At 41.6% G+C, this 22,752-nt stretch overlaps 2 protein-coding genes and 1 long non-coding RNA gene across 3 annotated transcripts; 1 reads left to right on the plus strand and 2 right to left on the minus strand.

Annotated features, from left to right (window-relative positions):
• Positions 1 to 1,375: 1,375 nt before the first annotated feature.
• LOC128297907 (uncharacterized) lies at positions 1,376 to 3,929 on the minus strand. The gene is made up of 2 exons (XR_008287252.1): positions 3,803 to 3,929; positions 1,376 to 3,737 (listed from the first exon to the last, which is right to left on the minus strand). It is a non-coding gene; the product is annotated as an uncharacterized LOC128297907 (long non-coding RNA).
• A 979-nt stretch (positions 3,930 to 4,908) lies between these two features.
• Positions 4,909 to 6,035, plus strand: LOC128297534 (MICOS complex subunit MIC27). Its single transcript, XM_053033202.1, has 3 exons — positions 4,909 to 4,977; positions 5,035 to 5,377; positions 5,452 to 6,035. Exons 2-3 carry the CDS (start codon positions 5,050 to 5,052, stop codon positions 5,817 to 5,819), a joined length of 696 nt encoding a protein of 231 aa, XP_052889162.1. The 5' UTR covers positions 4,909 to 4,977; positions 5,035 to 5,049; the 3' UTR covers positions 5,820 to 6,035.
• Positions 6,036 to 6,284: 249 nt separating this feature from the next.
• On the minus strand, positions 6,285 to 21,095 carry LOC128297428 (uncharacterized). Its single transcript, XM_053033062.1, has 7 exons — positions 20,443 to 21,095; positions 13,134 to 13,867; positions 10,613 to 11,248; positions 9,554 to 9,690; positions 7,178 to 7,461; positions 6,924 to 7,041; positions 6,285 to 6,842 (listed from the first exon to the last, which is right to left on the minus strand). The coding sequence occupies exons 1-7, from the start codon at positions 21,093 to 21,095 to the stop codon at positions 6,714 to 6,716; spliced, it is 2,691 nt and encodes an 896-aa protein (XP_052889022.1). The 3' UTR covers positions 6,285 to 6,713.
• Positions 21,096 to 22,752: the final 1,657 nt, after the last annotated feature.

Raw genomic sequence — 22,752 nt, forward strand, 5'->3', positions numbered from 1 at the left:
GTACATCCTAGAATTTCACTTAATTTTGTTTTCGTATTTTTAAAAACAACATCTCACATTCTTCTTCTTCATTGGTGGTTCAACAGCTTCAAGAGGTCTAGGACTGCCATTGATGACTTTCTTTGACATTAATTATCCGTAGCTGGATAGTCAGTCTTGCGCCTTGGTTCGGACGAGATTTTGTACCGGTTCTGACCTGTGAAACTGGAGCCACCACCAAATATGTGGCGTTGGGCACCTAATAGGAAGTAGATACAAATCAAAGATTGTAAGATCTGCAATATAAGGTGTAATTGATGGAGATAGAGATAGGGGAAGTATCTGCAACTTGGTTTTAAAATGCTGGAGTATGCAAACAATACTGTGTATTTAATGACAAAAAAAATTTAAATTCTGATTTGCAAAGAGGGGAATCAAAACTGGGAGCTCAAAACCAAAAATAAAAAACACAGGACATATTTCAAATTTAACGACTTTTACATCATGCACAGTATCGTTGTTTCCAAGGATGTGAATGTTGTAGATTAGTTGGTTCGTCATAAGATCTGCTTGAGTTTGCTAATAACGTAAGTTTCTCTAGCATAGCCAAGCGTAAAGATAAAGGCAACAGTATACTCCACGCCGATTGAACTGTGGAACTTAGTGTTCCTCAGACACTTGTGCTCAAAGTTATCCTCGCAGGAGTGCACTGTGCAAACGGAAGATCTTCGATTTACTATGAGAGTATCGTTTTATTGTAAACTAATCAAAACTAAGGCGGATCACTGTTTTGCTGCCAGCTAGAGAGAGGTTATATTGGCCCAAACCAGTCACCATAGCCTACAGTTGGGGATTTTTGTTCCACCTTTGTGTCAAGTATGCTCTCAACTACCATGCGACGAATAGCTCAGGTATAGATACTGGTCGTTGTGGACACGATGCATGTATGATCCATTGCAACCTTTCAGAGACATTGGTACGTCGTTGATATAGAGTTAATGTCTGGAGGATCTCTAGCCTACGATATATGATGATCGTACGAAATATACTTCTTGGCGTAACGACCTGCTAGACCATCCATGACTGCCATTTCTCGCTAGACTAGACTTATTTTATCATGTATCTAGCTAGTGATAGCTTGTACCATGTCCTGTCGTGTCGGATTGGTGCCTCTACCAAATATGATGGAAAGATGAAAATCGGATATTACACCTCAACCACCCATAATTTCTTCCTATTGCCTAGCTGCCGTCCAACATCATCAATCAATTCTCCACGTGGTGATATAAAGTGGATTATAAACATTAGTAAGAGTTAAAAAAATAGTTACAAGAAAAACCTTCATGGTGCATTGTTTTTGCAAAAGTTTTTATTTGGAATTGGTATCTTACTATAAGCAAGGAATTGTTAGAAAATATGTTTAAACAATCAAATTGTATTAGCTTCTATCAACTGTTGGTTTGTTTTTTGTTTTGTTTTTTTTCTGCTAAGTGCATAACATTTTTACATATCCTAGCTTATAATGATGCAATGCGTCTCCTCCACCAACACCACTACTTCTATGATCATGATCGCGACTTCACTTCGCATGGCTAACGACGGGTGTATGTGTATGCTAATGTGATATATTACTTTTCCTCTGTTACAGCTATGATTACTTCTTATACTTTTTTTTTTGCATTCGGACACAATCTGTGTCTGGTATGTTGGTTTTTTTGTTTTGTTTTGTTTTGTATTTGTCCTATATGCAATATGTTGTATGTGCTCTGTAGGTAGGTAGGTAGGTCGGGTGTGTTGCTGGAAGGTAGATAGGGTATGCAGGTAGGCAGGAATAGGTAGGTAGGTTTGGTATGCGTATGTATGATATTTGTATGATATTTATATACGTGTACATGGATGCTACTGCCGATTATGATAACGGTGTACGAGTGTATGTATGTACTATATATGTTGTTTCGATACCTTCTGAGCCGCTTCCTACCTGTGCACTGTACCGGTTGGATAGTTCGCACTGTTTGTTTGACAATACAAACTTGCCAGCCTGTTCGATCGGTTCTCTGTTGTTCCTAGTGGGTTTATTTCTGTGCGCATGAATCGAAAACAACAAATCTATTCCAATGGTTTTAGTTGCTTTTCTTCCTTCAACTCCATCTCTTTCTCGCGCTCTTCGGGTATGTTCAGCGGATTTAAATTCTTTTCAACATCGATGATTTGTTTCCTTTGTTTTGTCTTTGTTTCTTCGTTAACATCAAATGGAAAACATAATACTTTACGGGTGATTTGCTTAAACAGTTTTTGATTGTTTTTTTGTTCGTCTTTCGATTTTGTTATTTGGCTTTTCGCTTACAACACTACCGATCTGACCGATCTCTGATCTATAGCTCTACGTCGATTACCGAACGGAACGCGAGATATTCCCTATTTTCAAAAAGGAACTGATAACATCGGAACGTAGAAGAGGAATAACATCAGATATATTCAGAGTAAGGAAGTGGATATGGAGGAGCGTATTGAGCAGCTCCCGAACATCGATTGTTTTATGGTTGCACGTGTTGATAGTAGTAGTAGACGGGAAGTTTGGGCCAAACTGGGCAGGATTTACTAACCAAAACGGAACGGACGGAACCTCCGTCAGTCCGGATGCCAACGTCCTGCCACCAAGAGACACTCCTATAGACGACGAGTTACTTGTTTGTTTTTTTTTTGTTTGGTTTCTTTGTATAACTATGACGACAATACAATTTGCGATTGGGATATACACACACACACACACACATACACACAGTGATGGTACGATCGTAGGAATAGAAGTATAGTCGAGAGATAAAGATTAGTTACGTGTATAGTTTTACTGCTGACTTAACCTCTTTCGCTTAGCGTTCTCTCTATGTCTCCTAACCCGCTTCACGTCACCTGATCGATGCATTCCATATGAATTGCAGTCGGTTATCCATCTATTGTTTGTTTGTCTTACTACTTCCATTGCTGCTTACGCATTACTTCTTACACTTTTTATATTTTGCTTTGATAGGTTCTAGGTTGATGTAAGTTGAATAGTTCGTGTGTGTGTGTGTGTTTTGTAGTTTTTTTTGTAATTTTTGTTTTTGTTTCTTTTTTTTTCTTTTGCCTTATATTCACGAATAGTAAATAACGAATTATTATGTTTTCGGTCCACGCAACACTGACATATTTGTTTAACTTTTGCCTTTTTGTTTAGCCCTGAGCCGCAATCTCCTGCCGTGCTTCCGACTTTAGCTTGACGAATTCTTTCGCTATTTCGTCGTTATTGCGCTGCGACAGAATACGCAGGATGGTCCAGCCAGTCTCGTCCATATGGATGCGCTTCTGCAGCGGTAGCCAGCAGGCGAAGGAACTTTGCTATAAGATGGTTGTGCAAGGATTAGGTGTAGTAGAACAAGAATATTAGTGATGTTTCCCCTTTACATTCGCTTGAATGCTTTTCAGTCCCGCCCCACGTATATGTATTCGTTTTTAAGCACACAATTTCATTCATACGTTCACACACACACACTCTCTCTCGCGCAAGAAGAACTATTCGATTGCTGAAATAAAATCAATTTGTTAGATTGGGCAAAAATGGTACACAAAAGCGAGAATGCGGGCACGGTGTATCCTGATCGGATGTTCAACAGCTTAGCTACTTCCCTGTAATAAAGCATCCGTGGATGACCTTCAAAGCCGTGGCGTCAAACAATTGTCTCTGGTCGACATATTAATGGGGTTGTTTTACGCGAGCCCTGTAACAGAAATCAATCAGTTCTATTGTTTCCACTGTTTCAAGGTAGTATTTCATGGATATTACTTTTTCAGCAGCTACACTTTCTTGTTCTTTTCCCGTCCGAACTAATCTTTTCCTTGTGGAAAATCACACCATTTGCAAGCTTTTTTGAATGTGCCATCGGCAGGCTACCCACACTATTAATGCGAACGTTTTGCAATGGGGAGCTCGGTGGAGTCACCGAAAAAATCGATCGTGTTTTCTCTATGTTCATGCGCAGTTGAAATAAGCGTGGCAGATAAGATAAACGTTTGACAAACGGTAAAAGAAATACGTTATTTTTGAAGGAAGTTTGTAGTAATTCGTTAACAGTAACCAATGCATGGATGAGTAAATAAACAAATATACTTAAATTAGATGCATGAAATGGTGCATGCATGTATCGTAGACAATACAAAACTTGAAAGAAAAAGTCTGATATAAATACAGAAGGAAGTTGTATAAACATTCTACCTTTCTTCCTGAGCAGTGTGCCATACGCAAAGTGTTAGCACGTATATCACAAATGGTGAAATTTATACTGATGTACGACTCTGTTTTTCGTTCATTGGTTACATAATTATTTTTTTTAATATTAGTTTGCGACGAATAATATTTTCTGAATAGGAAAAAAGCAATATAAATCGTAAATTATTATTGCAGGGGCGACCCGGCCCGATAGCGGCGCCGGTCTTGACACGAACGTACCGGACCAAAATCCCATCCGGACCAATCCAACGTAACAAGGACTGACTACCCGGTTACCTGGCAAAATAATTCTAGTAAGGCATAAATGGCAGGCATGACCTAGTGTAGGTTGGTACGCCAAGAAGCGAGAGTATTGCAGCGATGATAGTTGATTATTTCAATACCGATGTTGGATTACAAACACTCTCATCACATAAATTACATAGATAGTCTTTACATATCAATCTGTACTTTTTGGTTTTTATGACTTAACTTAATTTTTGGATGCTATGAATGTTGCAAGTCTCAATTACATGCTTTTAAAATTAAAAATAGTCTTGATTATTGACATTCATTTAGTACCGATACCGAACCGTAGATGGCGCTAAAGAGAATGTAATTGAGTTTGTTATTTGGGAATGTTTTTTGTTGTTGTTGTTGGTTTCCAACCTGTCAAACTGTCATATGCATTGCATCAACAATCTGGATTGACGAAAAACGAGAAACAACGAAAAATTACATAAGTATTTAAGGTAATTCTTGTATTTTACTCATATGTGCTGTGTTATTAACAAAAGTATCACTTTTAGAACGCTTGGTTGGCGATGTTACGCTCGGTCAGCACAAAGGTAACGCCCGTGCTACTTGGCGCGGTGGCCGTGAACGTCAGCACCGGTGCAGACAAACCGAAACCCAAGGAAGAACCAAATAAAATGGTTTGCAGACCTTCCGAACTTCCACTTTACCGGCCACTAAATCAGAAAATTGATTGCGAATGTCAGCATCGTAAAATCGAACCCACCGGACCAGCGTCCGTGCTCGAAGAAGGATTCCGGACCATCCGTATACAGGTGCAGGAAGCTTCCAAGCTGGTGGAGGATCAGAAGAAACAAATTGTTGACCTGTACGAAGAAGGCAAGAAACAAACAAAGTGTAAGTACACCCAAATACTTTTGCCTAATTAAAATGATTAGTAATAGAACTGCTTATAAATTTGCGCTTTGCAGTTGTTCACGATTATCTGCATCAGGAAGACAACACCATGCCACGTGTAGGAGCGATCGCGATCGGTGGTTTGGCTGGTCTAATCTTTGGTCTGCGCGGAGGCTTCTTCAAGCGTGTCATCTATACTTCGATCGGTGCTGGTGGTGTAGCGTCCATCTGTTACCCACAGGAAGCGGACATGTACGCACAGCATGGACTGGTTGAGGCGAAAAAATATGCCACGATCGGGTACAACTTCGTGTACGGCGTAAAGCCAGGCGACAAGCAACTGGAATTGCCAACCATCCCGTCCAATTTGGGCGAACTTAAAGACAGCGTATCGGGATTGGCAAAATCCGCTTACGAGGCAGTATTCCCCGAGAAGAAATGAATCGGATAGTGGACTATGTGTGACCATTTCCCTTTCCTTGTGATTCGTGATATCGGTTGGTGTAGAAAATTGATGACGTGTCGTGCATGTTTGCTGGTGAAAATAAACCACTAATATTTAGGAGAAGTGAGTATTGAATTTGTTGTTAACATTGGCCGTTAAGAAATGGGCTATAAGATTTGAGGAGTAAAATTTTGCATCCAAGAATTTAAATGATTGTATCGGAATGAATACAGAATTAATATTTTTTCCTATTAGTCGCTTAATTATCGTAATGAAGAATCAAGGACATAAAGTAACCATAGCCTTAGTATTGACACATAAATGTCTTCTGCTACTCTCTTGTAGCTGCTACTCTCAGGAAGCGTTTCAACGCTTCCAATTTCCGTTATCGGTTCGAATAGTTGAAAGTGTCCTATAACAAAAACACAATGTTCCCTTTTTCCAGCACTTCTGTACAATCAATCTTGATTAACTTTTATTTATTGTATTCCGTTCCCGTTTTGTGGTTGATACTGCTGCATTTAGCTTTCCTTTCTGTTTTTGTTTTAAATCGTTGCTGGCAAAAGAGGCCGCGTTTGTAAGCTTTCAGCTGTGAACTCGTTTTTTGAACTTTGGACAAAGGAAATAAATCAATCCATGCAATCAAACTAAAATAATAGTACCACACTTCGCTTGACCCGCAAGTGTAGACAACTCTCTGACCACCATAGAAGGATAGGGTCCGATGAGGCTTTCGTATTGTTTATTTTATACAGCAAAAAGCACTATTTTATCGAATATTTGGACGTTTGGTGTGTTGTCGCACATTGACTGTGCCTTGTATCTGCTGCCAAATCCTTCTGTTCCGACTTATCAGACTTCCTTTTTAACCGATCGCTAGTCCAGCAGATGCTAATTGAGATGCTCAAAATAATTCGTCACTCGTCGGTTTTCTACGTCGTGTATCGGAACCGGTTGCGAGTTGCACTGTAACCGGGCCGATTTCTCACCCGGTACCACCATGAGCTGACGTAGTTCAACCTGAAATTAGAACGCGAAAGGGAGAATAAGCTTGATTTATCTAAATTTTTAGGAACAGAGTGGCGTGATTTTTCTACTCACATTTTGACCAACCTCCACGATTGGATACTGGGGCAGCTCGATCGAGCCCTTCGTCAGGACGAACGAATTAATCCATTGGCAGTCGATGTAGACCGTGACGAAGCCACCGTTTCGGCCACTGTTGCGAAGCATCGTAAATTACCAATTAGTAAATCATCCATAATCGCCCGTCGAAGTAACTGCCCCAAACGGACACATGCCGATGGGGGATTTTTTTCTTGCTTTTGTGGTCTGATCCAGCTGATCTGTCTTACCTGAGTGCCAGCGAATGCCAATCACCGTCGCGCAGGGTGAGTTTGCCCGACCGCACCGGTAGCATCTCCGACAGGCCGTACTTTTCCTGCAACACCCGTATTCCGCCGTGTCCATCAGTTTCGAAATTTATCGACAAACTTGACCCGGTCGTTAGCTTGGAACGTACGGAAAAAATGTGCCCACTGGTTGGGTGAGCCGTAGACGAAGGATCCGACCCGATGTCAGCGTCCGCGCGGTACCCGAGGTGACCACTGTATCCGGCGGCCGGCCGAGTGTTGGTGTGCTGGGGGGTTGCAGTACCAATATACGGGTTCAATCGTTGCCGTCCGGTGTGCAAAGTTTCGTTGCGTCGGTCGTGCAAGATAAATGAAGACAAATAAACTATTGAATGGAAAGTTTTTACGGGACAATCAGGAATGATGGCGGTTGGAAAATGGAGTCGGCTACCTAGTTGCAGTTCTCGAACACAATAGGTCACCCAATGCATTACCGAATACTGTTTTTATGCTACAAACTGATGTTCAAAAAGCAGGGTTTACAAGAGTTGAAGCTCAAAAGAGAGAAACTATTGTAAATACAACGCAAATAAATGATTCCATTCGCGTGTCGATCGTTAACAAAACAGAAAGCAAACCCATACACACCAATTTTAATCGTAATAAATCATAAAAAGGTTCATGTCTAATAAGAACTCATTAGAGTTCGGATAATGTTTACTCCCCTCGAACGTTCTCATCGGTTCACAGGGGAATAACATTTGTGTCTATCATTATGTTTATTGATATCGGAGCATATCGTCCTACACTGGCGGCCAGCAAAGTCTGCCTCGCTCGCAAAGCTGGGCATCCCTTCTACTGAACATCAAAAGTTTACCATTGGCCGGTAAAATGTGCCAGTGCCAAAAACAGTGTGTACACCGTGCGGTACACCGTCTCGTACCACTTCCCTGCCCACCGACGTCAACTGCACCAGTTAGCGATCAATTTAATGGTGGTTTTATCGTGTTGGTCAAAGTGAAAACTTTCCACTTCTGTGATTTGATACCCGCATCAGCCCCGCTTATTGGAATTGCTTTTCCATGTACGCTTTATCGATTTACGCCTTTACGTTCATCTTCTGTAGAGGGTTTATGTTTTATGAGTTGCAGATGAAAAACAAAAAACAAGCAACGATGAATGTAAAACGGTTTTCGCTTTGCATTGCTGGATAAAAATCGGTGTTTAGATAACTGTATGCGGGTTATGCACTGGTCTGATCTCTGATTCGATTGTTCGCCTTGCACTTGCCACTGAATAATTTTCAAACTGCTGGCAAGTTATGTCGAAAGAGTTGCTGAAAGTTCCTACCCGCAGTGTGTTATTGTTAACATGTTATGGAAAATCGATATCTACACATGCACTCTGACTTTGAGGAACTTGCTTGAAGAACTTTGAGGTTATAACAACTTGTGTTACTCACAGAAAGTTCGATTTTGAAGGATTTCTGTAACTACTCGGTAACCAAATCGGAAAACATCCGATGTTCAGCTGACTGCTATGTAGGCAACACGATCTTCAACGAAGTAAGTTTTCTTGTGCTATTAATTATTAACACAACTTTCTTTTACTTTAGTTTTCGTAAAGAAGCTCAAAAATGATTGAATTAATTAATTCTAAAAATCAATCCAGTGTTCGTCTGAACAATGGTAACTGTTAAGAAAAGCTGCCCTGTGAGAAACCCGAAAAATATCCTTTTAGTATTAACATTTGACTCAAGAGGGCGTAAAAAATCCAGCACAAATTAACACCGAGCTTGCGGTGTCCACTTGGCGTACACACAAAAAGAAGCAACCGGATTTTCAAAATTTTAGCTTTATATTAAAATTGCGAAAACTGTCAGTATTTTGTCTTTAACACAAAAAGAAATCAGAAAAAAATGTGGGAATAAAGTACGTTTGATAAGTACTTTGATAAGAAGGTGTAAAAAATGCTTGTCGTTTTGAAGTTAATCGATTCATGGGCCTCCCGGAAATTCTGGGTACTAATTATGAAAGTCGAAAATTTCCAGAAAAACGCGTTTGTTCATTGAGAACCCGCGTTAGTGAATGAAGCAACTCGTTTGGCTGCAACTTTGTACTTGATTCAAAGTCCAGTTTAGTGGATGAAAGTGTAATGGTAATGGTATTTAATTGAAAATCGAAACCGCTCTTCCTGAAATATTATCCTGTGAGAAAAAACCTTTAAAAATGTTCGAATTTTACGGAAATGGCATAACTCTCATTGAGTAATGTTGGGAGATGATAAAGAACAAGGAAGAGCGAAAGTTTTAATTCAAAGCATTTTGGTGAATAATAGGAACTTAAGCTGTAATTTAATCAAAACTTACACCACACTTACCTTCAAGCGCAAACTCATCATCAGCGTGAAATTTTGATCTAGCTGATTGATCTGATAGTTGATTCGATCGTCGATCGCTTCGTCCCAGGCTCTCCAGTGGTAGTTTGGTGTCAGTGCCGGCAACAGGTTAATTGTACCTTGAGATAATGGAAAACACATTAATAAATTCAATGCAACCAATATTAAAACACTTCAAAGAGCTGCTACAGCAAGTAGCGAGAAGAAATGTTGAACTATGTTTTTGCAATAAAATAACCGCTGGACGAATTTTCACCTCTCCGAAGGTGTTGGTGTGGTTCAAGTGAAACCATTTAGAGGATTCTTCTTTTCGTCCTACCCAACTGGCGCCAAAACGACGCCATTGAAGGACCGTCCCATTTATAGTCCGTTTAGTAGCGGAAGCGTAATCCCGCATAAAGTTATGGTGGCTTTCCAAACCGTCATCTGCAGATTCGTAATGTTTTCCGTACACCATGCCGGGGTCGACACGCACCGGCACACCGACCGATGAAGCTTATGTCCGTCATAAAACTCAACCAAAACACCATACAAACGCGCGCTCGCACACACACAGACACACCCACTCCACGGTTTATTTGGAGTGGTCGTTTGGGAAAAGGGAGGCAAAAAAAAACTGTTGAAAGAAACAAATGGCACATTTCAGTTGAGTGTGTGCATGATGGGTCGTTGGCTTGAGGTTTATAATTTTTTTTTGCTTGCAAGAGAAAAAAAGGGCGAGATTTTCCTACCCATACATCCCGCCCACCGATGAAAGGTGATAAATCAAAGAGTAAGGCAAACAAAGACCAAAACAACACCAGTGGAAGGTGAGACTGAGGAGACGAAAAAAATAAAACAAGCAAATCTCAACGAGACGAGGCGAGTTGGTTTTATGCTTGCCATCAAATTTATGCACCCTGCGCCGAGGCTGGTGGTGCGGAAAACAAACGAATGTCTGCGGGTATGGATGCTAGTGGTGCATTGGTGCTTGGTGAACAGCTTCCACCTGTTTGTTGGTGGGAGAAAAGATTGAGAAGAAACAATGCACACAGTTCTTACCCGCGCACTCGAACATGTTGCACTTCCGCTGCTCGATATTGTGACCCTCGCAGGCAGGCCACGTGTCCTCGTCATCAGCAGCCCCATCCGATGGTCGATTATGATGCGTCTTTGCTGCAGCATCCATAACCATCCGTTCGTGCGGCGGAACGGATCTACCCTGCACCGTGGGCGTCCATTGGGACACCGATTCTGATGAAATGGGTTCGCTCGTTGAGGGGTTCATTATTATGCTCTTTTCATTAACCTCTTCCCGGAACTTCATTCTTCGTTCCTTTTCGTACGCCATCGTTTGTTTTGATTTGAGTTTTCTTTTCCGTTTCCCATCGCCATCATCACTCCCGTACGACGTGCGAGTAATGGAGACGCCTGGTAACGCACCGAGCGCAACTGGCTGCGTACGTGCGGTGGTGGCTGCGTGAGTGGGGTTTTCAATTTCACTGCTTAAAACATTGCGCCGATTTCGCGTGGTAGCAACCGAAGGTGCTACCGTCGGTGGTGCGATGGATTCGGTACGTATTGCCGACGCTCCGGCACGGTCGGAGGGTGCCGACTGTAAACAATGTCGAAACCGTTGTTGTACACCGCCGCCGCACGCCACACTGCAGCTGGTGTAGTCACTCCATTCGCTCCAGCCTGTAACGCGCATGGGAAGGTAAACACACGAAAAGGATAAGAAAGGAGTACAAATAGGATGGTGGTACTTGAGAGGTTTTCACGGAAAAACCCAAAAACAAGCAACAAAGCTTAACGCAAACAAACGCAATGACAAAAGGTGCTTCAAACCCGAAGCCTCGCGTCTCCAGCGAGGCCAGCCGAAGTAAATTGGAAAGAATCTACCGTCGTTTTATTTGCATCTTCTTCACTGTTCGACAGCAGCAGCGCTTTTCATTGTTGAAGTTAGAAGCAAAAAAAAAAAACTCTTTAAACGCGTGACGAATGTAAAGCGAGTGAAGTCGTACGCTTCGCTCCACGGCCGTTGATTGTTTAGTTTTCTGATTTAACATCACCAGACAATCGGCACTGAGTTTAAGAGCTTCAGGATGCTCACAGAGACCATCGAATGGTTGTTTGAGTGCTGCAACTAAATGAAAGCTATTGTGAACATTTCCGTTGAAATATTGTTAAAGTTTAGTACCGTAGCATGAGCTGAGCGCAGCAATAGTAAATGAATTATCATTTTCATCTACAATGACTCATAAGCTCTCAGAAAGAGTTCTGTGAAGCCCTACCGGGTGGCGATTCGCTGGCTGTCAAAATCACCTCAAAATCAAATGTCATTTCGCGTTGACCACAGAGATATGCGATTTTTTTTTTCAAATTGTTCTTGCTCCAAAAAATACTGCCAGTTACTTGCAAGTACTATTGGCTCAATTAATCATTTTCTAGTTGATGTTTACAAGTAGTTCCAGGAGATTGCTTATTGGTCAGACACGACAGGTCTTGTCAAACACTTTCACAAACCAATGGCGCCATCTTGTTCAGGTACTTTGTTTGGACGATTAATTCAAAATCCAGGGATCACACCGCAGGGATAGTCTTCGATTCTCATCTTTAGGGTCTGCTGTATTTCACGGTGATGGCTGCGGCGTTCCATACTGTGGTGAGTAAAACAAGACTACTACTAAACAATCAGGACTTTCTTAAGTTATGATAAGACATAAAATAAACCAGATCGACCACTCCAGATCGGATGAATGAGAAGTGATTTTAGTTAATAAAACTCCTTCGGATCGATGTGACGCATGCAGTTCGAACGTAGTCTTAAAAGCAATTGTTTTGGTAGTGGCCGTTACAAATTAAGTGATATTACTGTCAAACTTAGACCATGCGTAATAGGATAGCTACAAAACACGATACAGTGCAGGGTTCTTCTCTAGGTAGCAGGACACTCGTGTGAAAAATTGGTGAAGCCTCTTTTAATAGATACATTACAGGCAGAATAGTTATTGAACATGGCAAAATATTTTAATACTTAATAGTAAAACCTGTTTGTGGTAGCGTAAATTTCTACACGAAGTAATAGCAATCAATCTTAAATCCATTCCCACTCTAACTATTTTTCTTTCCCTCCGATAGAGCCATAACACATGGGAAGGAAGCCAGAATTTACTCGACTTAACAATTTCACGTACAATTTAACATTAGCCCCACAAACTACTGCTCGGCTAGCTCAACTATTTAACAATTGGAGCTTAAAATCATTATGTGCTCAAGAACAAGAGTCCACAAGGTACCGCACCGTGCAGCAGCGGGTTCTGAATGGGTTTCGATTATCAACGTTCATGCGTCATTTACACCCTGTTTCACATTGTTCTTACGGGTTCGTACGGCCAAAGTACCATATTCAACGTTACCGGTCTAAGAGTGGTACTCTTCTACATTCCCGTACAATAGGCAACTTCCCGCGTAACGTCGGCCCTTCTTTGAGCCGAAACCCCTTCCAAAAAGCCTTCGGTGCACGTGTGGGCGGCTTATGTTGGGCTGTTAATCGGAGTGAAAGGGATAATTTTCTACTCACCAAGCGCTTGCCAGAGGGCATCCTCCAGCTGCTCGTCCCATCGTAAAAGTCCCACGTACGGATCCACTCGCAGTAGCTTATCAGTGCCAGCGTCACCACCATCGTTACCTCCCGTGGCCAGACGCCCAAATACGATCAGTGTAACAGGCAGTATCTCGCTCAGCGTGCGGCTAATCTGACCCTCGCGTTCGAAATCCTTTCCCATCGATTTAGGCACGGCCCGCTCATCCGATATTTCGTCTTCCGTCTGCCGTGTGTTCTTGTTGCTACTGGTGCTTTGCTGCAAATTGACACGTTCATCAGCAGACAAGGATTTGCGCTTGTGGTCGTCATTCGAGAAAGCCTGCACTGGACTGTTGCGGTCGGTGTCAAGGTTGCGAACAGCCGGATGGATTGAATTGTCCGTACCAATCGGTGGAGCTGTTTGGAATTCATTTATGTTTCTTTGCGAACGTTCGAAAGATGAGTCATCGAGGATGCCTTCCGCAACAGCTGACTGTGTACTTTCGCTCAGCTTTCTTCGGCGTCGACCATTCAGGCAACCTGGTTTGGTGGGCTTTGCCGTCGAGATTGGTTCGACACTGCGGCGCTGTAAACGACTCGATACGGATGCATCAGCTTCCAAACCGTCTAGGTAGGTAGTGGCCACCGTCGATCCGGTCGGCATGAAACTCTCGCCAGTCGTCTGACCTTGAACGGGCACATCACGATGCGTGTACTGTATGCTGCCATTGCTGCGGAAGGATAATTGGGCGAAGAGAGAGAGAGAGAGAGAGCGGTAAGATAAATAGCGTGAGTTTGCGAAAGAAATTTCATTAACGGCACTGTATGGTATCGGCCAGATTCATACTCCAGACAAAGGTTGTTTTCGATTAAGCAGTAAGCGTAAACAGCAGGTCGGAACGGTTCGATTAACTCGTTCGTAGCGCAGCCACTATTTGAACAATTTTCTTACTCTCATAAACTTTTTTCCTCCCAATTCTTACGCGTACAGTACGCTGCGGGAGGATTATCTCGAGATCGCTCGGTCTTGTATGGGTTGCTTTGTTCCGAGTTCAAGTACCGTATGGCTTACGTGTGCTGGATTGGGTTTAGGAGAGGATGATAATTTTCATTCCGTACTAGATCCTTTACGCCAGCTTAAGTTAATGTAGTGAAGTATTAACTTTGCATTGTGCATTCATTACAATTTTTCTTCGCTTTGAAAAAATATTGATTTATAACGAACCGTACAAAATTCTCTATACTAAGGGTTCATTCAATTATTACGTAACGCTGATACAGGGAGGGGAGGAGGGGGTTAATATTAGTGTTACGAATTGTTACTATAAGAGGGAGGGGGGAAATAATTTTTTGTTACGTAACATACAATAACGTTAAATTTAGATTTCCGTTTTATAGTCAATGTATAAAAAACTAACTGAATTAATAGATTTTTATACAGCTTCCATGTTATCTATGTACTTGTTTAAAGGTTTAAAGATACTTTCCGATGTCCAATCAGATAGTTTTAGATTCAGGTGTGTAATGGTGCATCCTGTTCGCATCCATTGCCACATAACATTGTCTGCATTGTTGGCTTATAAAACAAATATTGAGCTTAAAGAGCTGTAACCAGTCTCTTCCGTTTAAACAAATGCAATATCAACTTTGAAATATACTGGCATATATCCAAAGTAATGTAACAAGTTATAAAAACATTGCCTTTTGATGTATCTAGGATTCCGCTATTTCAAAGAACTTCAGTATTGATAATAACTTAGTTCATTATTCAATATCATTCAGTGTTCATTAATACCACTTAATGAAATGTCACAAATGAACTCACAAAACTAGTTTACCAACAAATGTAGTTATACAATCGTCGTTTTGTTTAATATGTTCGGTGTTACATTGTGTTGCAATAGAGGAGAAGGGGGTCGAAAATTGACAATTTTTTCGTGACGTAATAATTGAATGAGATCTCAAGGTTTAAAAAACGATCATCAAAAAACGTCATGAATAGCCCAATCATGTTTTTCATTTCCCGTACTTATTCAACCAAAAATTCTGCGAATTCAATGTGCGAACCGGAGGTGTTTCATTCTACACAACACCGTGATACACAAAATCGTTTTATTCGATATCCCGTACATGGACAGCTGATACATGTTGCCCACTAAACGAATCCACAAATATGCCGCACGAGTGGGTTGATTGCAGCAATAGTTTTCTGCTCCATGCAACCAACACATCGCACTGCAACGTTTGCATTTGCATGTGGTTCAACCGATGCTGCCCCGTTCGCTTCGTGGCGTATGGGTTTCGATTTAATCTGCTTCATTCCCTGTCGTTCTGGTTGGTGGTGGTGGTGGTGCTTCGCTCTGCATCCTGATTTTTGTGGTCCACGTTCATTTCCCGTAGAATGGTTCGGTTTTCTAAACTAATCAATCTACTTGCCGTAGCGGTCGTTCGATTGGTTGTACAGTGAAATGGATGTAGCTGGTGGTCGATTAATGGTTGCGTTCTGGTTATTGGAGATTGAATCAACATTTCCCAGTTATTGTACGGTACTGTTGACTTCGCAACTTTCATTTATTTATGTTCTTCCTTTCGAATTTGCGGAATTAGTGGCGGTGTCTGTGTTTTTACTCTTTCGGGTTTTTTATAAACAAATTGAATAAGCATGGCTCTGTTTCGATCGTCATACTCTTACACGGAACAGCCAGACACACTTAAATCGATCAAATAAAGGAAATCTATGAGACACGCAAATGGACGCCCAGTGCTGGATAATGTTCTTCACGCTTTCATGCTAATGAGTTTTTCGTCTGCCCCCTTCTTAGAAAGTAATCATCTTAAAAAACATATGTACTTCCGATTGTAATCATGTCTGCGTGCTAACAGCAGTTTTAAAATGTTGCAGCCCAATTTAAGTGCTCGTTTTTTATTTCGTATGGTAACTTAATTTTCGGAGAAAAAATGGAAAATCTTTCCCCAAACGAAACGCACAACGTGAGCGCTCGATGTACCTACAGTGACAGCGTGTTTGACGTTAGACACGTGGCACCGGTTAGTTGTTAACCGTTGGAAAATTCAATTATCGTCCCATTCTTCAGCGGTGCCGCATGTTCTGGTCCGCTTGCAGTAGCACCACTTGCAGACGCGGTTCCAACTCGCTGCGCAACCAAGTGTACGGCACTATTTGCCGTTGCAGTGGAGCCCCAGTCTGGATGGCTGGTTTTTCGGAGGGAGGTGAAACGCAATTGAAACTCATCGGACCGGAACCAACTTATCCTGGCTTTGCTCGTGTGGAGCAAGTATGGCCAGATCTCTAAACTATGGTACCGCATGGCCACCAGACGGCGAAGGCAAACACACTCAGGAAGGACACTCAAATCGGTGGCGTCCCATTTCCATTGGTAATGTTTGTGCGCTTCCGCATCTAGGTGTGGGTGGACAGTAGTAAATGAATAGAGGATTGCATAGAACGAGAGAGAGAGAGAAAGCGCTACCAAGTGAAAGAGAAACGCAGCAGAGCATTCGATTCCACGGTACGTTTGGTTTGAAATTTATCTAGCCGAAAATCTAGTTAAATGTTTCGGGAATTAATTGAATATCAATTGTGCCGGTGATTTATTGTTCTAGTGCACCTAGTGCACGCGCTGTACATCGTGTTGTCGCTCGAAGTGAATAATGGTCGGTCACCCCGGTCATTACAAGCTATAGGTATGAGAATGTTCAACATAATGTACAGAACAGCTTTAAAAAATCATACTTCAAGCATCAGATAAACTGAAATATTCTACGGTAAAGGCAATCATTTACAACGAGCCACAAGTAGAATATTTCAATGCTATTATGAATGGCTTAGCCTGCAAATCCTTTTGTGGCTAGCAAGTTTAACACATATGACGCGGAACCATTTCTCTGGATATGCTCACTCTCGAAAATGATTAAATAATTTATTTTGCCAATATTAGCACAGGCAAGTTTATTTTCCTTTTGGCAGGCTGCACAAACACTGCAATCCGTGGATGTAAAATCGCACTGGACGCAAAAACCAAGCGATTGTGTACACGCATACTTGAGCCGTACCTTCCGGCAGCGGTACAAAAGATTGGTGGGCTACATACCGTTGCCAGGGGCAACATTGCTTGCTTAAATTTTTCCACTAACTGTCACAATTGGTGGTTGAATGGCAATGGTTGAAAAATTTTCTTTGAGAATAGATAGAACTAGCGATTTTTCTAAGCAAATTGCGATAGGCTGTTTTGGTTCGATTGACTTTATGCATGCATTGAATGCTCAGGTGTCGGTGTCGGTGTTGGAATGAAAATTGAAAAACAAAACCAACGATACACTTTATCTTTAGCGGCACAAAAATCTCAAAAGGTCTAAGGCCTGCCATTTGCTGGTTTTCTTTGACTTTATTTGCCCGCAGCCGGATAGTCAGTCAGGCGGGAATTGATCCGGGTGGGATTTTGGTCTGGTCCGCTCGTGTGCAGACTCATGCCGTTTCCATAATGCCACCAGGCTGTCCCAGAGATACACTACTCGGTTAATATTGGAGATCATTGCAGACCAATAGGTCATGGTCTTGTGGCACACTATAAGCTTAGTAACATACTGTAAGAACTAAACCAACCAAACAACTTCCTAACAATTGAGCAATTGATAGAATTAAGATACCAAATAATGCAATAGTCTGTAACTCCTATACTCCGCAGACTGCTATTCGTTATTATGCAGAATGCTCTGGCAGTATTGTTTGTAAAATATCGTGTACATACGTACATATGATTTTTTTACAGACACTCGTTGAATAACGGAAAGATCGAAAATAGGTTTAATATTTTGAAAATATTATTCCACAAAACTTAAATAATAATTTTTCATAAAATTCAGAAATTTTATAAATACGCAATTATAATTGAAGTAAATTGCTTATATAATACATAATTCAGTCTGAATTTTTAGTGGCTCATTAAAATATATGCCATGTGTATGTTAGGCTCTTTACTTCGAGAAGTTTTCCGATCACTGGTCGACACCAATCTAACCAATCGTTTGAGTAGATCGATAATGTTGCTCTAAAACGAAACGTTTCATTTGGCCATTTGAAACAAAGAAGCAAAAAACAACCAACAGTTTTTAATTCACCGTCGGTTGGTTTGAATTAACGTTTTCATTACCTTTAAAAGTTGCCCGGCATTCGTACAAGGTAACGGCTAATGTTATTGAAAACAAATATATTATTATTAGCGGAAAAAGAACAAAGCTGTACTGCCTCTGCTCATTTCAATTTTGGTAGATGGTCCATCTCTGTGTGCGATTGTATTTGCACCCCGGACTGCACAAAAGTCACAACAACAGTTGTGATGATAAATTGCATGATCCATTTGCATCAGGATGAAATCCAACCCAAAATGCTTTACCACTGCTTTTGCGGTGTCACTGTGGATGTGCAAAGGAATTAAAGTGTACACATAAAATCGTTGCGAACCACTTGTAATGGTGCAAGTGTGATTATCTCTTTCCCTTGTGCTGAGACGCGTAATGGAAAATGGAAAATTCATGATGGTAAATTTCTCACTATAGAATAAACCCCCCACCAAAACCCTCTCCTGGATGGGTCGGTGAAGAGCAACGTACGTACGGCTGGCAAGCGAATGCATCGAGAACAAATGGAGTCATGATATTTTTTTGTAGTTGCAAAAATCCTTACCGTGAATGCATCCACTGGAAGGTGATTCTTTATTTTACCTCACCCAAGTTCCAGCTGTGTTTGTGTGAGTGTGTGTGTGTGTGTGTGTGTTGTTTCGCAAACGCAAAGCGTGAAATTGCTTTCAATAAAATTATTTCTTTAGAAGATCTTTCCATAGCGAAAGCGCACGAGAAGGCAACACCTAAAGAACGCAATGCTACATTTATTGCTGCGAAGAAAACGGAAACCCGGGTGTCCGTGAAAGGCAAACCACAAACGACAAAATGGAGGTAAAAGGGCACAATTGCGAAACGGGTTTGTTGTTGTCATCTGGTAGAGCCCACGCTTCGGCCATACGCGGTACTGCGTCATGCTTATGGTAATGAAATTGCATCACCATTCATTTAACCTTCTTTTTGTACTCATTTCTTTATACATCATTTGTCGCATGTTTTATCGTTTGGGATGCGTTAAATGGCGTGAAAAGTTGGAGGGAAATAGCGTGTTGAACCATTTAACTTATTTTAAACTTAACGTTTTTAATATATGTATAAAATTATTGATTTGATTGCATAAATCAATGCGGAACAGTACACAAGTTTAAAATCTTTTTACTTTCTTTTAAAAACATGTAACATTTTATAAATGAATTGACTATTTATTGGTATTAATATTATTTAAAAACATTTTTGCAATCATACCGTATAAAAGACCAATGTACTAGTGGCATTGGGTTGAACAACAAGTACAAATACATTGCATTGGTAAACAAATGGTCAACAAATGGATTTGAGAATATACTGTTGCGTTCTATTTAGCAAAGAGCAAATAGTGAAGGCCCTGAGAAAAATAAAGGTGGCTTTTACATAGCCTAAAATTACCGAAACAATGTACGTCAACGTTAACAGGAATGAAAATCAAGATTTGTTTAAAAAAGGAACAAAAAACTGACAGTGGAAATGGATAAATGTTGTAGAAAAAATGCATTGAAAAATAATCACTCCGAATTACTACACTATTTTTTCCACCATGAGTACATATGTTTGGTTAGTATCTTTTTGGAACTCTATTTTTGCAAGATATAGAAATGCTTATTTTTTTACCCATCCTAAGCCGCACCCAAAGTTTAAGAAAAAGCAACGATACCTTTATAAGAAGGTAGTTACAATTACAATCGTTTCAATGCCAATCTTTTCTATTTTCTGCTATATTACGACTGTATTGTTGATAACTCAAGAAAATGTCGATCAACTATTGTTCGTGACAGTTGACATCATTAGCAATAACAGTGCACATGGAATAATTTCCTCGCTCCAATCAACAACGGTGCGGCCAATCAAGCAAACTAGTTTCATCACAAACGATTCCGACTGGCAGCAGCGGCAAATGGAAGTCAGCGTTTCGCTTTGATTCCACGCCATGTTTTCCTGAATCGTGGCAATCACTTGATCCTGTTATGAGTAGAAGAAAAATGTGCCATCAGGAAGGACGGAAGTGACTCCACTCTCCTTTTAGCTCCATTCCGCCATCCCTCCCGTTCCCCAGTCTGGTTGTAACGCAGCAGTCTGCCTCACATTCGTATTCGCGCTAGTGTGCGCTTTTTTTTTATTTCGAGTTACCTACCTCCAAAGGATGAAATAATGCTTCCAGCTGTTCAGTTGCAACTGTTTGAAAAGTTCATTTCCTTTGTAGACGGTGCCGGGCTCGAGTCGTACGATAAAATCTGCGTCCACCGGCTGCGGTTTCCAGCGCGGCTGGTGATGCTGCTGCTGGTGCTGACGGTGTTCTGACGCTCCCGTTGGCGTCATCCTCGAGAAGTTGAGAGCCGCATCCCGCAGGTCGTTTCCATGGCCGGCGAATGCTTTGAATATCACATCACTTTGCGTCACAAGCTCGGACAGTTTCAACCTGCTCCCGGATTCGGGCGGTGTGCGCTGGTTTGCGGTGGTACCGGCACCACCCGACTCCATGCAGGGGTTATTTAACGAACGTACGCGGGACAGGACAGCATAGTCCGGCAAGTGCAGCTCACGCTCTCTGCTGCAGACGATCGGTCGGGCAAGACAAGTCACTAAAAGGATCGACGTCAGCAGCAAACCGCGTCTACAATTCGACCACAAACAGTTGCCTGCCGTGGCTATACACTGGCGGGTTGTCTGCCTCGCTACCCTTCGACGGCAGCAACTCCACCGTCGGTTTGGGCCACTTTCCGCGATTAACGCCATAATGCTTCGCAAGCAAAAGGAGACAGCCCGCGGCGACGATCGCCAATCCATTTGCACCTTATTTCTTTCACTTTCAATTTAGCCACCCTTCACCGTCTCACCATTCGCCCATCGTCGTCACACTTATGTCGCACGGTGCAGTTTCTCGATGCTGGCTCACTTCCTAACGCCGGCACTTCACGCGAGTAAGCTACCATCAAAGGAAGGAGGGAAAAATAAATTGCAATAAATTTCACTTATCCTTGTACACCTTTCTACTGCCGCTGTCCGCTGTCGGTACCACACGGGCGTCATCAACTTCAGAACCGGAATCAGACGCTACACTGCTTCTGCGTGTTTCGTTTTACATCGTGCTCGTGCAAGAAGGCGCAGTTGAACTTGGGTTCATGCTTCTTTTTGTTTTGTTTGTTGTTGCTGTGTTTAGCGCTTCCTGTCGTTGTTGCTTTTGAACGATTGCTTCAAGCTTTTACGATGCCGTAACGCGGTCTTCACCAACATTCCACCAAGAAGGAAGGCATCTTGACACATTGAACAGCCGCATAACGGCGAGAGCATTTGGAGCCGAAATTGTTCCGCATTTGTTGCAGCACAGCTTTATCCTTCTACACCGCCGTTCGCCTTGTGCCACAATGATGTTATCCTTTTTTTTTTGTCAAGAAGACAACACTTGTAGAGGGAGGTACCAGGTTTACGGGGGAAAATTTACGACGGCGATATGACACGAAAAGATGAAAACCTTTTCCAGTGCGGGCAGAAAGTTTATTAGCCCTGGTTTTTTTTTTATTTTGGAGGTTGGTTTGGAGGTTGGGTATTATTCCGGAGATTTTTCTGGCTTTCGTGACGAACGATCGGCAAGCAGTGCAAAGTTCCAAAAACTATAACCACTTGACTAAGTACGCCATTTGGCTGAAATAGCGCATATGGAGCAAGGCTTACAAGATTTATGCAACGATGCGTAAAAAGAGGATCTAATATTGTAAAGGAATTTTGTGAAAACTTCCTCATCCGAAAGATCGTACGATATAGAAAAAATTATTCATTATTTGAAGTTGGAAAATATGAATGTTGTAGCACAGGTAACATTAATGCAATACATCTGTGTGACACTGTAACATTGAGACTGCGTGAATAATATCTTTTCGGATAGTCATGGAACAAAGAAACATCAACAAAAGGTATTCACATTATTCTTCATCAGCTAAAATGGGCTAAAAGAAGATAAATGTGTAGCGAGACAAGGAGAGAGATTATAATTTATGGATAAATAAGAGGACTGTTACTGTTACTTCACTAGAATTCCAAACGTCTAACGCAGTGACTGAATATGATCGGTTCCATCATCTTAGGTTGTTATTTAATCTGTTGATAAGAGTTCAACATAATCAGCACGCTTCATTTCATGCTGCGTGTAACATAAAAGCTCCCATGCAACTATTACATGCCACGTTTTATCTGCATGATGTCATTGCCCGGTTAGACGGTCACTCACGGTAACAACTGCTCAAATCGTCGAGGGTCCAGTTAGTGTGGCGTAAATAATGGTTCTGATAAACGAAACGATGAAAACCCCTTATCAAAAGATTTCCCGTATGAATATTTTATGCACTCAATGCGACCTCCGGTTTTGTTGTTTTGTCCGCTCTCCGAGAACCAGAGTTCGGCCTCTGGCGCCGCGGCGTTAAACAGTATCAACAGCTTGGCGTACTTG

This window comes from Anopheles moucheti, chromosome 2, assembly GCF_943734755.1.
Source record: "Anopheles moucheti chromosome 2, idAnoMoucSN_F20_07, whole genome shotgun sequence".
Taxonomy (NCBI): domain Eukaryota; kingdom Metazoa; phylum Arthropoda; class Insecta; order Diptera; family Culicidae; genus Anopheles; species Anopheles moucheti.

Coding starts and splice junctions, on each gene's coding strand:
- LOC128297428 (XM_053033062.1), bottom strand. CDS start 21,095: ATGGATTGGCGATCGTCGCCGCGGGCTGTCTCCTTTTGCTTGCGAAGC. Junction 13,868..20,442: donor CATTATTTCATCCTTTGGAG/GTAGGTAACTCG, acceptor ATCCTTCCGCAG/CAATGGCAGCATACAGTACA. Junction 7,462..9,553: donor TGATGAGTTTGCGCTTGAAG/GTAAGTGTGGTG, acceptor GCAACCCCCCAG/CACACCAACACTCGGCCGGC.
- LOC128297534 (XM_053033202.1), top strand. CDS start 5,050: ATGTTACGCTCGGTCAGCACAAAGGTAACGCCCGTGCTACTTGGCGCG. Junction 5,378..5,451: donor AGGCAAGAAACAAACAAAGT/GTAAGTACACCC, acceptor TGCGCTTTGCAG/TTGTTCACGATTATCTGCAT.